The 14,971-nt window shown below is 44.2% G+C and overlaps 1 protein-coding gene across 1 annotated transcript in view; it reads left to right on the top strand.

The window, feature by feature from the left end:
* The window catches only part of SH3RF3 (SH3 domain containing ring finger 3), a 257,905-nt gene extending 244,195 nt beyond the window's left edge, over positions 1-13,710 (top strand). The window contains exons 9-10 of the mRNA XM_069877560.1: positions 258-595; positions 10,472-13,710. Of these exons, the coding sequence (XP_069733661.1) occupies positions 258-595; positions 10,472-10,640 (507 nt within the window). The 3' untranslated portion in view covers positions 10,641-13,710. The remainder of the gene's footprint in view (positions 1-257; positions 596-10,471) is intronic.
* Positions 13,711-14,971: the final 1,261 nt, after the last annotated feature.

The following is a 14,971-nucleotide window of genomic DNA, read 5'->3' on the forward strand; positions in this document are numbered from 1 at the left end:
CCTGGGTAGATTTGAAAATGGACTTAATCTTTGTAGTACATTAGATCCTAAGTCTGCTGAATGAGTTGAAGCCCTGTTGAACAGGAGGGTTTTTCATAGGATCTTTATTACTGAAAACTCAAGTTCTACTTGGACCCACCTCTAGTCATGGCAGTTTTGGAAGCTTTTCTGCCACATACATTGAGATTTTTCAAAAGAAAACTGAAGAGAGTTGGTATGTCTTCTCACTGCTCGTATTTCATTTGGTTTCTTTGCAGAAGGAGAAGAAGAGTGGGCTGTTGAAACTTCTAGCAGGAGCATCAACAAAAAAGAAGTCACGCTCCCCACCATCTGTGTCCCCTACGCACGAACCCCAGGCAGCCATCGAAGGAGTCCTTCAAGGGGCAGTCGGACCTGAGCTCTCTTCCCTCTCCAGCCATGGTAGGGCTGGCTCATGCCCTATTGAGAGTGAAATGCAGGGAGCCATGGGGCTGGAGCCTCTGCACAGGAAGACGGGCTCATTGGATTTGAATTTTTCCATCCCTTCTCCTGCCAGGCAGCCCCTCTCTTCCATGGCAGCTATTCGTCCAGAGCCCAAGCCTTTGCCCCGGGAAAGGTAAGCTGTGCATCTCTCGAGGTCACCTGCATCCTCAGGGAGCATTTGGAGGAGGGCTGCAAGTTTAACTTGCTCGAGGGTTGTTGCAGTTTTGCTGCTCTGTGGATTGGTTGTAAGTGGCTCAGCTGCCTTTTAGGAAGACAGAGCTTATGTGCGCCTGCCAACAGAAAATCATTTGAACCACAGTGCAGGTTTAATGTTCACTGATTAAAACAGTGGTGAACAGCACCTGTCCATGACACCATACAGCTCTGGGCTAGGTGTGGAGAGCAGTAGTGCTTTCTCAGACCAAGGGGTGTAAATGCTGTTGGGAAGGACCACTTTTTAAATGGATTCACTATGTTTTAATAAACTTATGAACTTGTCACATGTTGCTTCCCGCCTGAGGGCAGCAGGGGCAACATATTTGCTCATCAAGGCCCCTTCTGCCCTATTCTGCAATACCAAAGACCATTTCAAAATTCTCCTTCTTAGGATATTTATAGGTACTGTCATTTTCAGTGCCCTGTTTCAAAAAATATAGCTCATTTCTATAGAGGAATGTACCACTGATTCTGGAGTTCATTTCAGCAGCCTGTTCTGCACCTTGGTATTTTAGAGTAACTGACCTTGAAAACCCAAAAAGAGTAGAGTAGGAATACCAAAATACGAAAGCAAATGGAGAGAGACATAACTGACTAGAAACAGGGGTACAGAAAAAGCTAGGTCTCTGTATGCAGAGTCACATTGGCTTCAGGTAAATATTTTCTACAAGACTGCATTTTGAGGACTGGGAGGGGAACAGATAATGCACTGACACGATGCTATTGAAATTCTTTCCTCTCAAAAAGTGATTAAGCAGAACATTTTTTTACAAAAGTGTCACAGAGTTTTCAAAAACTAGTCTCTCTGGAGTTGATATTTAAAACCATTTTTGGAACAACAGTGGAGTTCCAGAAGTTTTACATAAACATTTTTTGTCTGAAAGGCTGAAGAGAATGGACTGGGCAAGCCACGTGTACTCTCTTATCCTTAAAATCCATGAAAAAGTAATTTTGGAAAAGGAGTGAGAAAACAATCCCTATTTAGGCACACTTAATTTTGTCTACATCAGTTTAGATTAATGTTATAAGAAAAGCTAAATCAATATAAACCAGATTTAGCACCAGTATAACTAAATCAGTGGAATGCTGCACCTTTAGTTAAATGTAGCTCTAAAAAGAAGCCAGGAAGAACATCCCCTGATATTTCCAGAGCTGACTGTTGAGGTGCCGCTCTCAAAGCTTTATTGTAGATGAGTCTGGATCCATCATTTAATATGCCAGGGCTTGTCTCATATCCTACAAATTTCTCAGTTCACCTTAGGATGTTCCAGATAGTGAAATATTTAACTGATGACAATTTGGAGTGACAGAATAGAACCAAAGGGACATGGATTAGCTGCATCTGCTCAGCCATGCTGGAATCAGGAGTAAATAGATTTAGACTGCTAAAACTAAGTAAATACTTCCAATTACAGTATGTGGTTGTAAGGAAGATATTTTAATTTTAAGCATTTTTATTCCTGAATCTTAAATCCAAAAATAAGCTATAATTGAAGTAACTCTAATTATGCACAGCAGGCAAGATTCTCTAATTGATTTATGAATTAACTTCCATATCATTGTTGTATCTGCACTCCTTAACTGATCAAATGGTGTTTTTCATGCCCATAATGGGAAATATTAATTACCTTCATGCACTAGGAAGGATAATGCCTTGGTCCTGGAATAATCTGAGCAGATACGTTAAACATTTGTCTCCTAGAAATTCATCCCACGTCCATCTGTGCTCATTAAATCATCAAATTGCTCAGAAGTACCAAATTATATTTTTTTTAAAACAAATTATGGTTTTCAAACCGCTTGTTCTTCTCACATCTGGCAATGGAGGAACTCACATTCAACATCACTCAGCTCCATGTTTTGCTTGTTTGCATTTTGGTGCATTTCATCCACACAGTAGGAGCAATTGTCTGAGAAAGAGAAGGGAGGAGAGGGGAAAAGAAAGGTTAGATAAACAGATTCAGATGCTGGATGAAATTTTAAAAAGCTGCAAAGCATTTCAATGCACTTAGCTGCACTTGGCTTTCTGTCTTCCAACGCCCATCTGTGTGCGTAGAGACCAAGCACTGAAAGGCTGGAAGAAGTAGCACATACCTTAATATTTACAGCATTCAAATCAAGGCTCATGCAGGCAGCAGAGCACTGCTACTTCTCCCACAGATGCTGGCTTGCAGCTCCAACACTCTCCACATCCAGGCTACTGATCAAACCTGAGCAGTGATGCCACTAGCCATATTGGAGGCGTGTTAAGAGGCTCCGATTGCTTGCAGCTTGATGCGCACGATTTAAAGGGAATAATGCCTATTTCCACTGCCTGTCAGTGCAGCCCTTTTGGGGAGTTGCAACCAGTCAGACAGGAAGGCGAAGTGAGCTTCGCCTTCCTGGAGATGCCATTAATGTTTATGCTCTTGTTCCCTTTTTGTGCCCAGAAAAAGCGAGGAAAACAATTATTTTATTTTATCTTATCTGATATTCCTAAACCTGATGGTGGATGGATGGATGAGAAAGGAAATTTTTCCTAGCTCTCCCGTCATTTAGCCTAGAAATTTAACTGGATTGCTGGCATAGTTAATGCTCATCTCTGCCTTCTGGGTGTAGTTTCCCACTATCAGTGTATAAAACCACCTTCTTCAGCTGTTCTCTGCCATAAAACATCCAGCAGTCCAAATAGCAGAGCTGAGAAATTTCCCAGGTGGTGTCTTTGTCATTTTGTGTTGCAGCAACTGACTGTCAACTGACAACCCCGTCAGGCTGCATGTGCACCACATGCTTTTTTCTACCTGCTGCTCTGTTCAGCTTCTGCTGGTGCAAGAAACAGGACCAGTACAGGGATGTGCTGTGGTCAGGCAGAGCACACTTGCCCACATCCCACCGATGCCGTTGGTTCGTGTGAGAGAGGGGTGCACTATCTGCCTAGCAGCTCCAAAGCAAAATACTTTCCTTGCCACCCACTTGAAGAAAGTATGACTGTACATTAAGCAAAACAGGAGAGCTGAGCGTGCATGTGTGTATGTGAGTCATGTTCCCCTCACTGCCTGGCACCAGTCCCAGATGCAAACCTGAGTAAAACACGTCACGCCTTGTTGACTCTTTTGTAGTAACTGGCACTAATTCTGCCATGTTATAGTCTGATGAAGCGGTCGTATCCAGACTTACTGTCACGACTGGCATACCTGTGCTGTGTTTCTATGATTTTTGTGGAGTTTCCCAGCAAGCTGTATCCACAACAGTGCTGCAGAAGAAGGAGATGGGAGCAGTGAATTTGACCTTTAAAACAGACACCTCCCCATTTCTATGTATCCTTTCTACAAATCACTGCCACATTAGAAACTGAGCTCGCAATTCAAGGAAGCGTTCAAGCATGTGCTTAATGCCCATTGACTTCAATTTTGCTGCACACATGTGTCTTCTTTGCCAAAAGGGAAAGCCAAAAGGAAGGAGTTGTTTTTTTTTTCTTTTCTTTCCTGGAAAATAATACTACAGAAATTACCCCAGGTGTAAGTTTTGACTAAATAATGACATGTGTGCACATGGTTAACTGCTTCTCTGACTAGGGATATCTGCTTTAGGACTAAGAAACTAGCATTAACCATCTCAGAAACTAAACCCTGCAATATTTCCAGCAGAAGAGTAAAAAATCCAGCTGAGATTTGTTCTTCTAAGGCTACTAATTCAGACACCCTAATATGGTGAAGTGGATTCTGGCTTGTAGATCTCTGCAATCTGCCAGTAAAAGGATGGAGAAAGAGGACTCCATTGATAAGCGAGAGCAGTGGTTAACTGGGCTGGGTGCCTCATTTTCACTGATTTTCTGTTCTCCACAAAACTAACTGTGCATCCCTAACATACAAGGGACCTGTTGGAGTCACAGGACTGAAAGTCCTGAGATCTGTCCTGAGTGTGTGATATATTAACAAACAGAAACCTGTTAGGCATCCAAACTCAAGTACTCTAAGCAGAACTGAGTTGGAGGTTAGGCCTGCAGACCTAATTTGCATGACTGTACATCTGTTTTCTTAAGTTACTCTAGCTCCTTCAGTGTCCTGGATTTATTCGTTGATCAGATATGCAGTATTTTGGGGCATTTTTCCTCAGTGTCCAGGCCTGAGCCCAGCCCTTAATTACTGACCAGTTTTGATCAGTACTATTCAGTGCCCGACTGTGCACACTCACAGGGAGTCTGTATGAGTAATTTGGACCAGACAACTGACTCGTACGCAGCTAGAGTGCATGAGATGAGTCTCACTCTGTGGAAAGTGTGGCACGAGGCTTTACAACTGGAGGAGTCACAGAAGCCACTTTCCCCACACCTGCGCTACTCTGAGTTTCACTGTGGTCACTCACTAGTCATCCTCCAACCTCTGCAAAAGATGGGATGGCTTTGGCAGCCACACATCCCTTCCACATCAGAGCCATGACTCAGAGCCAGTGCACGAAATGAGGCAGACGTCCTATGGGAAAAATGGTATGCAATCATGTAACGAAAGATTATATTGCACACAGGCAAAAGTGAAGTCAAGGGCAAATGTAGTTGCATGTTTCTCCATCTCACATTGATGGGTGTGAAACATTACTGTTCTGTTAAGGTAGTGGATGTCATTATGCATCTACGTACGTGTTGGTTTTAATCAGTTTGCTTTTTTAAAGGAAACTAACTTTCATCATGTAACATCTGTTTGAGGTTAGGAGTCATAGCTGCAGCTTGCAGATCTCAGCAGTGATGGCAAAGCGAGAGCTGGGTGGGAGAGTTTTTTTCTTTTGACTTCAAGGACAAGTGCTGTGAGGACATGGAACAGTGGGATTCATAGAATCATAGTATAGTTTGGGTTAGAAGGGACCTTAAAGATCACCCAGTTCCAACCCCCACTAGATCAGGCTGCTCAAGGCCCCATCCAACATGGCCTTGAACACCTCCAGGGATGGGGCAGACACAACTTCACTGGGTAACCTGTGCCAGTGCCTCACCACCCTCATGCTGAAGAATTTCTTCCTAATGTCTAGTCTAAATCTGCCCCTCTCCAGTTTATAACCATTTCCCCTCGTCCTATCACTATAAGCCTTTGTAAACAGTCCCCCCTCAGCTTTCTTGCAGCCCCTTTCAGTCACTGGAAGGTCACTATAAGGCCTCCTTGGAGCCTTCTCTTCTCCAGGCTCAACAACCCCAACTCTCTCAGCCTGTCCTCACAGTCTCCAGCCCTCTCACCATCTTTGCAGCCCTCCTCCGGACCCATTCCAACAGCTCCATATCCTTCTTACGCTGGGGATTCCACAACTGGACACAGTACGTCAGATGAGGTCTCACAAGAGAGGAATAGAGGGGCAGAATCACCTCCCTCGACCTGCTGGCCACGCTTCTTTCATGCAGCCTGGGATTTGCTTCACCTTCTGGGCTGCGAGCGCACATTGCAGGCTCATGTCAAGCTTCTCATCGACCAGCACCTCCAAGTCCTCCTCTGCAGGGCAGCTCTCAATCACATCATCCCCAATCACGTACTGAAATCAGGGATTGCCCCGACCCAGGTGTAGGACCTTGCACTTGGCCTTGTTGAACCTCATGATGTTCTCAAAGGCCCATTTCTCCATCCTGTCCAGGTCCCTCTGGATGACATCCCATCCTTCCAACTGCACCACTCAGCTTGGTGTCATTTGTAAACTTGCTGAGGGTGCACTTGGTCTAGCTGTCAATATAATTGATGAAGATATTAAACAGCAACAGTCCCAGTGTGGATTCAAGGCTCTTTGCTCTCCCAGACTCAGCTTAGCACAGCTGTCCTCCTCAGCAGCCATATCCACACCTATGTCAGGTCTTCCAGTTTTCATAATGGTCCCGTTTCTCCCTCGGCTCCTGATTTTAATCCTACCAGCCCTCTTCTCCCTCCACACCTTTCCCTCACCTTACCCTGCTCTCCAACTCCCTGAGGTTTCCCTGCTCAGGCAAATCCCATCCACTGTTCTTGTTGATATTACTTACAGCCTCTCCTCCTGTATTTTCTCTTGGGCACCAGGGACTGGCCCCAGCAGCAAGGACCTCCCACTGCCCATCCCAGACAATCCCCTCTGGGGATGAAGTGCCCAACCCAAGGATGCCACCACAGCCAGGAGTGGGGAAGTCCAACATCACATCTGTGCCCTGAGAGAAAAACATGAGAGGAGCCCAGTGCTGGGAAAGGAAGAGAAATGCCACCTCTGAGGTCCTGCAGAGCTGGGACATTTTGGAGCATGAATCAGCAGAGATTTTACCATCAGTGCTCATATAAGCCTCTACCAAGCATGTATCATTTTGGGGTGGCTTGAATGCTTTTAATGTGGCCATGGGCAGCTGATTTTCTGAAGGAATACCACCCCTGACAGACCAGTAAGGCCACAGGACGAGTCTTTGCTCCCAGGTATGGGGACCTGAGAGCAGTTAGTGGAAACCCTCACCCACAAAAGCCTTTATGTTGCTCCTGGAGTTGATGAGACCATTTGGGCTGACTGCGGGACCCTCAGCCTGACACAGTCAACTGCTGTAGAGAGTTTGGGCCAGAATGGTTAATATTTGGCAGAATTACAGCTATCCAAAAGTATGATTTACAAAAAGAATACCAAACATTGTTAATAGGCGGCAGAGGTGGTTGCAACACTCGTGATCACAATTGTTTCCCAGCTAATTAGCGTTTTTAAAAGCTGTTAATTTAGAAGTGACAACAGGCAAAAATTGAGATCACTTTGAGATCCATTTGAAATACCATGAAGCAATTTGTTGTGACAAACCTTAGTGTTATGGTAGGGAAAATGAAAAGGGGTGATATAAATAGAAGTATACAGGACTGCCTTTTCAGGAATGACAGAGGACGTCTGGGAGGGAAAGAAGAGATCTTTTCTGCCAAAAAAAATAGGGCTAATATATGTATTTTGCAATTCAGATCCAGAGGATAAACTAGGCTGAGATGCCACCTGGAGGTCTGGAATGGCAGCCCCGCAGCAAGCTCCAAGCAGGCAGCAGTGCTGTGCTGCTGCCCACTGCAGCCCTCACTGAGCTGCCTCTCCCAGGCCCTCCTTCAAAAGCCTGACAAAGGAAAAAGCATAGCACCTTTCTTCCAACTCTCACAGAAGATTTCTTAACTGATTTGTAAGGTCTTTCATATCTAGGAATTCATTATTCCATCAAAACCACTTTGGTGCCATCCTATGAGGTACCGTAGTTAATTAAATTTAAACCATAGCATTTGAGGCTTCCTTAAATGGGAAAAAGTACTTCATTTGGTAATGCAGCAACTGAAATTTATTTTTCTAAATCTCTAAGGAGTCGCTGTGTAGAACCCTTTTTATGATGATGGGCACATTCCTGTTGAGCGTGATCACCTCCATCCTCATGTGAACCATTTAGGGACTAGAAGCTCCTCACCCCTAGGATGTAGTTTGGCTTTAGAAGGATGCCTCTATGCCTGAGGTATGACATGAGGTGTTGGCAGTCCCAAGTGGGTCTTTGGGGCAACTCTGCTCAAGACACCGTCTTTTTTTTTTTGTTTCTCTTTCCTGACCTAGTAAAAGGACCCCTGAGTACCTCTGCACCACCCAGCTGCTGTTAAAGTCAGACCCCTTTCTTTCTCAAAGCCTCTTGAGATCCTGGTGCAGAGCTCCAGAGCTCTGTGATTGTGCATAGAGTTGCGAGATCTGAAACTTGGCTTCATCTTAGCTACAATTGTTCCACTCTGATAATTTAATTAATCAACACTGCAGCAGAGCGTTTGAAATAATGTGTGCGTTCATTTGCATAATGGCTGTAATTGGCAAAGCTTCATAATATAAGTGTAGCAGTTCCACAGATGATAGCATGATAGACCATATTCCTGCAGCCAGCCAGCAGCACACGTTACAACCTCTGTTATTTGCTTTTCCACAGAGGAAGAAAGTGACAACTAGATTTATTGACCAAGGGCCAGAGAAGACTGGCAGATTCTTGATAGCACTTAATATCATATGTTTTCTACATGACTGTGTTGCTGCGTCAAAATGAAAAAAGCCACAGTCAGCTATTAGAGCAGAATCTCCACTCCAAATGGAGTTAAGTGCTTTTCCAAGGAACAGGTTGTTTGGCTGTGGAAATGTCCAAACGTAGAGCCAAAGCTGGTATTTTCACTGCTGCATCTATGTGGAATCACTAATTTCAGAACCTGAGAAACGTCTGCAAAAAAAATTAGTGACTGACACTGAAGAGTGCCCTGCTTTGATACCGCCTCACTGGGAATGACCCCATGGAGCGCTCCAGAGCCTGCAGGGGACATTGAACTTAGTCCTCAAGGGCACGATGTTATTTTAAACAAATACTCACCTTGTAACAAACATGACTGAGGCATCAGTGACCATGTAGTGGCTGTGGAAATATCAAGATGAGCTTTAGGTAAGCAATTGGCATTTTTTAACTATCTTACTATATTCACTACTTTGCAGTTAGCAAGACAGTTAGTTATTGATTGTTAACCAAATGCCAGTTGACTGCAATAATACATGTGCTGAAGAAAATAAAAGTGCAGCAGAACCACATTCCCTGCTCTGCACCCAAGTGCACCAGTGTAAAAGGGCCTGTGCTCTCAGGACACCTGCTGATAAGCCTGATTGCAGAACAGCTGTATCAGGAACAGACCCATCATTACTTCATTAAAAGGAAGTGACACTTGAAAACTAACCAGGGAGCCCTGTGAATGATTCAGGACTGGGGTTGTCACTTGGTTTGGAGAATGCTTCTGAATCATTTGATACATTTTTGGCTTCCCATTCTTCAGGTCTGAGTTACCCAAAGAATGTTCCCAAGACACAGAATAAGAAGAAAAATGTGAACAGCATTAGCTAACATCTGCCAATATCACAGGCAGTTGACAGGAGCACTTCAAGCCCCATTTTTGATGGAGCAGATACAGTGCTGAATGCAACATGTTAGAGTCGAGGCAGATGCAACACCAGGAGAAAGCAACTGAGCCCCTGGCACTGGCAGTAGGGACCGCTGCGAGTAGACCGAGCATTTGACAATACCTTCCTGCTTTCATGGTCTGGTTCTGCATGTCCTATCAAGTCTCCAGTTAAGCTGGCTGGAGATCTCCCTGTCATACTGAATTTTAGTAGAAAATGTAGGTGCATCAAATACAACCATTTTGTAACATAACTTGAGCTTTCCAAAAGTGTTTTTCCTCAAGATTTCTGGTTCACAGGAAGGCAGAAACAGGGTGGTGTGATGATTGGTTCTGACTCAACATGTAGTCAATTTTTTAATAAATAAAAGCTTCCCACGTCCTGAAGTTTGTACTGAACAGGCTGTGAGCTAGCAGGAGCTTCCGAGGCCACCTTCAAGGAACCTGCCCAAGGATAGGATGCAGGAAGGGAAGAGGAAGCCTGCCTCCCTTTTTTTCCTAGAACAAGCTGACATGATGCAGGCTTTCAGGCAGCTGCCAGGCATTTGGTTAACATATTAGCACTCTGAGGCAAAGGATCCTGAAAGCAGTGCTGGCTTCTAGGTCTGGCTTTACAGGTCGACACCAGAAACAGGGAAAAGTCCTCAATAGTCAACAGTGGCTGGCAAGTGTCGGCTTGGGGAACCACTAAGGTGCCCTCTGTGGCATTTTGTGGGTGGTTCTTTTCCTGACAAGCAGCCCTTCACATTCAGAGGAGCATCCATGAAGGTAGGGACTTGGGCTAGTGTAAAACCAGCCAAACGTCTTGCCTGGTAGAGTCTGCTGGATGCATGGTGCCTGACTGCTCCCGTCAGGCACAAATTCAACTGCTGGCTGACCAAGTCTTTGCATTTTTGTTTCCAAAGGTATCGTGTTGTGGTCCCATACCCACCACAGAGCGAGGCTGAGATTGAACTAAAGGAAGGTGACATTGTGTTTGTGCACAAGAAATGGGAGGACGGCTGGTACAAAGGGACGTTGCAGAGGAACGGCAGGACGGGCCTCTTCCCCGGGAGCTTCGTTGAGAGCTTCTGATGATGGCTCGCCACTCTCTCAACTGGAGGAGCCTTCAGGGGAAAATGCATAGCACAAGAAGAGACAGCAAAGGGAAACTGGACTGATAACCACTGCCATTTTTATTTCCAAAGACTCCCCCCCAGCCCTTCAGTCTACACCTCTGGAGAGACAGTACCCTGCTGTGCTCCTGAGACCGCGTGCAGTGCATACAGTGGTATGTTGAAGTAGTGCCTTCCACCTGGAATCACAGACTGAAAGGATGCCCATCTGGACTGTACGTAACCTAAACTCTGGCTGTTAACCCTTTGTGTAAATTATAGAGAAGATATCTTTAAAAAAAATTAAGAGGAAAGTTGTTATATTGCTGTAACTTATTTGTCAGAGCTGCAGTGTTCTTATTACTGGCCTATGCAAGATGGATTTGAGAGTTCAAGGAGGTATGCTAGGAAGCTCTTTAACTGGGATTTTGTTTTTCCTGAGGGAAAAAGAGGGAGGGAAGGGTGGAGAAAACCCAAGATAAAGATCAGTGCATTGTCATGCAAGAAAGAATGAGGAGTCCAAAACTTTAATATCATGCTTTCTATATACCTCAAAGCTATGCTGCGCAAGTTTGTCAGCAAGTATGTTAGTGCTCAGAGTCCCATACCATCCGCTGTCCCGGCGTGGCTGTTGGGAGTGTCCTGGAAGAAGTACGGCTCCACCATTAAACTGTGGTTATTTGAGCAGAATCCCTTTTGCCTGTCTTCTGCCCTTATTATATGCAGCATGGATTTTCGTCCTTCAGTATCACTTTCCATTGCTTTTTGTATGACGTACCTTTTTACTGTAAGAATTGCTCTACTTTATATATATTCCTACTAGATCAGACACTTCCTCTTTTTCATACATCTGGTGCTATTTTTTTTAATTGTTAAAAATTTGGTTTGGTTAAGCAGAGAGGCTGCAAAAAGATTTGCATTCAACATATGAAATTAGAAATGTAACTGAAGATTGAGATCAGACTGCTTGTTTATGCTCCATAGAGGAAAAGAGAAAAAGCCACTTGGTCACTGACAGATATGCCTGGAGGAGCATTTCTGTGCAACGCGCACACGCTTGCTCTCTCCTACATATTTAGAGTGGCTGAAGACACGTTCTGAAGCACAGTATTCTGTCTGGAGAGTGATAATTACTCTGGAATTGGAAATAATTCCCAGAGGAGTTATTTTAATTGACTTTTTCATGGCAATAAGAAGAACACTGCAGGTTCTAGCACACACAGGGACCGTGGAGTTTTCCTCTGTCGTTGCATCACGAAGACAAGAGCTGATCTGCAACAGCTGTAATTAGCATTATCAAAATGTGATTTCTTACTGTAGAAATGTATGGTTCTGGAGACTGTTCAATTTCTTAACGTGGACAAGCTACAATACAAACCCTATCAGGCAATATAAGCTTCCATCTACCAGGGACTTAAAGGTGCAATAAATGTAAAGCGAGTTTAGCCAGTTATTTGTATGAAGCAGAATGAGGAAAAAAAAATCAATAATGTGATCGTGAGAGTATTTAAAAAGATATCAGCTCTTGAACAGAGAAACGTGATGAAAGGCTTTTCATAGCCGTATCCACACCTTACCTTTGCCAGTGGCTGGCTGCTTGCCAAAGCCCACGTGGTGGTTGTTTAAAAGCGTGTCGGAGGCACTGTAACCTGGAGATGATCTTGTTAATAGGAAGAGGCCCAGTGGGTGAACATCATTACTGCGTGACCGGTATCTCATATGTGAAGGTGTAAGCTTTGTTTTCGTTCAAGCCATGTGTACTAGTACATATCAATACCCATGTAAGTGAGCCTTTCTATTTAAGTTCAGCTCCATGACTTTGTTCTCTGTAAAATAAGTTTCTTCTTGCTGTCACATGTAACAAACCAATTCCAGAAACACAGTCCATGGCCAAGTACAGCACCTTCAAACCGGGAGGCATCATTTTCAGGGTGTTCCTTTTTATTCTTAACATTGCCGCATTTGTTCATATTCCAGATTGTAATGAGTCAGCCACTAAAAGTTTAGTTACTGTTGACAGGAAATTGCTTTTTTATAATGAATAAGAGACTGAAGAAATGTCTTCTGGAAAGACTTACTTGAGACTAGAGCCATAACTGTCCACTTATTTGGTCCAGATTAGAACTGGTATCACTGCACCTCCACCAGTAAACTGAACAGTTAGTGAGTCAGTAACACCAAAATGCATTATCAATTCTAACAAGAATTCTGGGCTTGGTCTGTCAGACATGAGATCTTTTCTGACAAGTTGCAGTAGTCAAAGCTCTCTTAAAATTCTGTTCTGTGGGTGTATTTACTACATTCCGAAAAAATGGAACAGGATGACAGCTTGCTTGCTGCCTATTGTGTTTAGCCAGATCTAAAATGGTTCCAGATTTTCATGTTTTCATGCTTAACTCTAGCAGGACAAAAGTTGGTGCATGAAAACACTCAGATGTCATGTCATGAAATCAGTGCTTAAAATACATTTTTCAGGGAGTATGATGGCTTATTTAATGGACAAAACCTCTTCCAGTCATACCTTCTGGAAAGAAAAATATTGGAGGGGGGGAAGGTATATTTCTGTTTTGATAACAGCTGTTTTGGTCCCTGTTTATTGCTTATCATCACAGTTTGGGTTACTAGGTAATCTTCTTGGACAAATCACTTCCATGCCAGGAGCACAAGTGTAAAACTTAACACAGCTCAGTGATATGAAAACGTGACCCAGTGCCATTTGGGAAGTCCTGGATTGAGAGAGGTTCAACTCATACTGTGGTCTAATTTTTACTTGTCATACCAGGGAAAGGGGGAGGAGGGGGCATCTGCATCTCCTGAAACACGGGGGAAAAAAGAAAATACTTTTTGGCAGCCTCAGTTTGTAAAATGCCAGGTTTGCTCTTCTTAGAAATGGGTTCAAGTAATTGAACAATTCCTTTGAACTTTGCACAGCTCAGAAAATGTTTTTGTTATACATGAATGTTAATGTGATTTAGGAAATGTTGGCGGATATGAGTACAAATGAACTACAATGACTGTGTTTCTGATTCTTTAAATAAAATAAACATTAAGGCAACTTGACAGACTTCTCTCTCTACTAGATGGTAAAGTGAACTAACAGGGTATGTGGCTCTGAGGTTCACAAGGAAAACAGGGAAGGTCCCTCTGCAATCCCTGCTTTTTTTGAGCAGACTCTACATCTACTTTGCTTTCAGTAGTAATTACCACATAAAGGCCAGTTAAAAGTAAGAGATACCAGAGCAGAAGTTACAGTCTCTTTCTCAATATTCTTTTGGCAGATCTGAGATTCTTCAAAATCTTGAGAACTTTACACTTAGCTTACAGAACTGTGTAGGTCCAGAGAAAGAGAGCAGCCACAGGCCAGGAGGAGAGACTAATGTGGCAAGGGCAAGACTGTGGTAGAGATGCTGGGAGGGGATGCATAAGAAATGTTTGCAAAGAAAAGAGCAGCCTCTAATCCTGCTAGTAGGCATCAGGGGTGCTTGGAGGTCCCCTTGTGGGTTGGGATGTTTGTGGACAGAGGAAGGTCCACTTCCTTCTGCCCCTGGTTTGGGCATAGCGCTGGCAGGGTCTGCACATCCTCCAGTCTATGTACAACCAGGGAACCAGGAGAGAGGAAAGGTATAATTTGTACCCTGAGCATCTGAATGGCCCTTAGCCCAGGTGAGACATATGGCCTGAGCTTCCCTTTCAGCAGCGTGGAGCAGAGTGTCTGGAGGGGGAGCACACACTGGATCTGGATGTGTTTGCCTTGGTTTGTCTGGGAGATGCCTTTGAGGAAGAGAGGCACCTGCAGGTGTGCCCCAGTCAGGAACACGTAGGACAGGGAAGAGGCACTGTCAGCTAGCTCATCAGGGCATCTTTGTCATGGGCTTGCTTGAGGAAGCTCCCCCTTCAGTGTGACATCATGAGTCTCTCTTTGCTTTAGCTGGATCCTGAGTCAAAATTATGAGACGTGGGAACTGCAAGAATTAGAAGTTGGGCAAGCAACACCTCTCCCTCTCCCTGACAAGCAACATCATGCAAAATGCCATACAGAGGAGCCTGCCTATTGCCAAGCAAGACTGGAGTGCGAGTCCCCTCCACACTTCACCAGGTCCTGCTCCTCTGGCACTTCTCTGGCCCACGCTGCCAGCACATACCACACAGCTTGCCCATCCTTCATGCCACACACCATCCTTTGCTCCTGCTCCAGTGCCTAATAAGAATCCTAGTCATGTTTTGAAAGAAAATTAATCATCGTTTAATTGTTACACAGCTTGACTATTCCTAAACACTAGTGGAGAACAGAACCACCTGGATAACATCTGC

This window comes from Phaenicophaeus curvirostris, chromosome 1, assembly GCF_032191515.1.
Source record: "Phaenicophaeus curvirostris isolate KB17595 chromosome 1, BPBGC_Pcur_1.0, whole genome shotgun sequence".
NCBI lineage: Eukaryota > Metazoa > Chordata > Aves > Cuculiformes > Cuculidae > Phaenicophaeus > Phaenicophaeus curvirostris.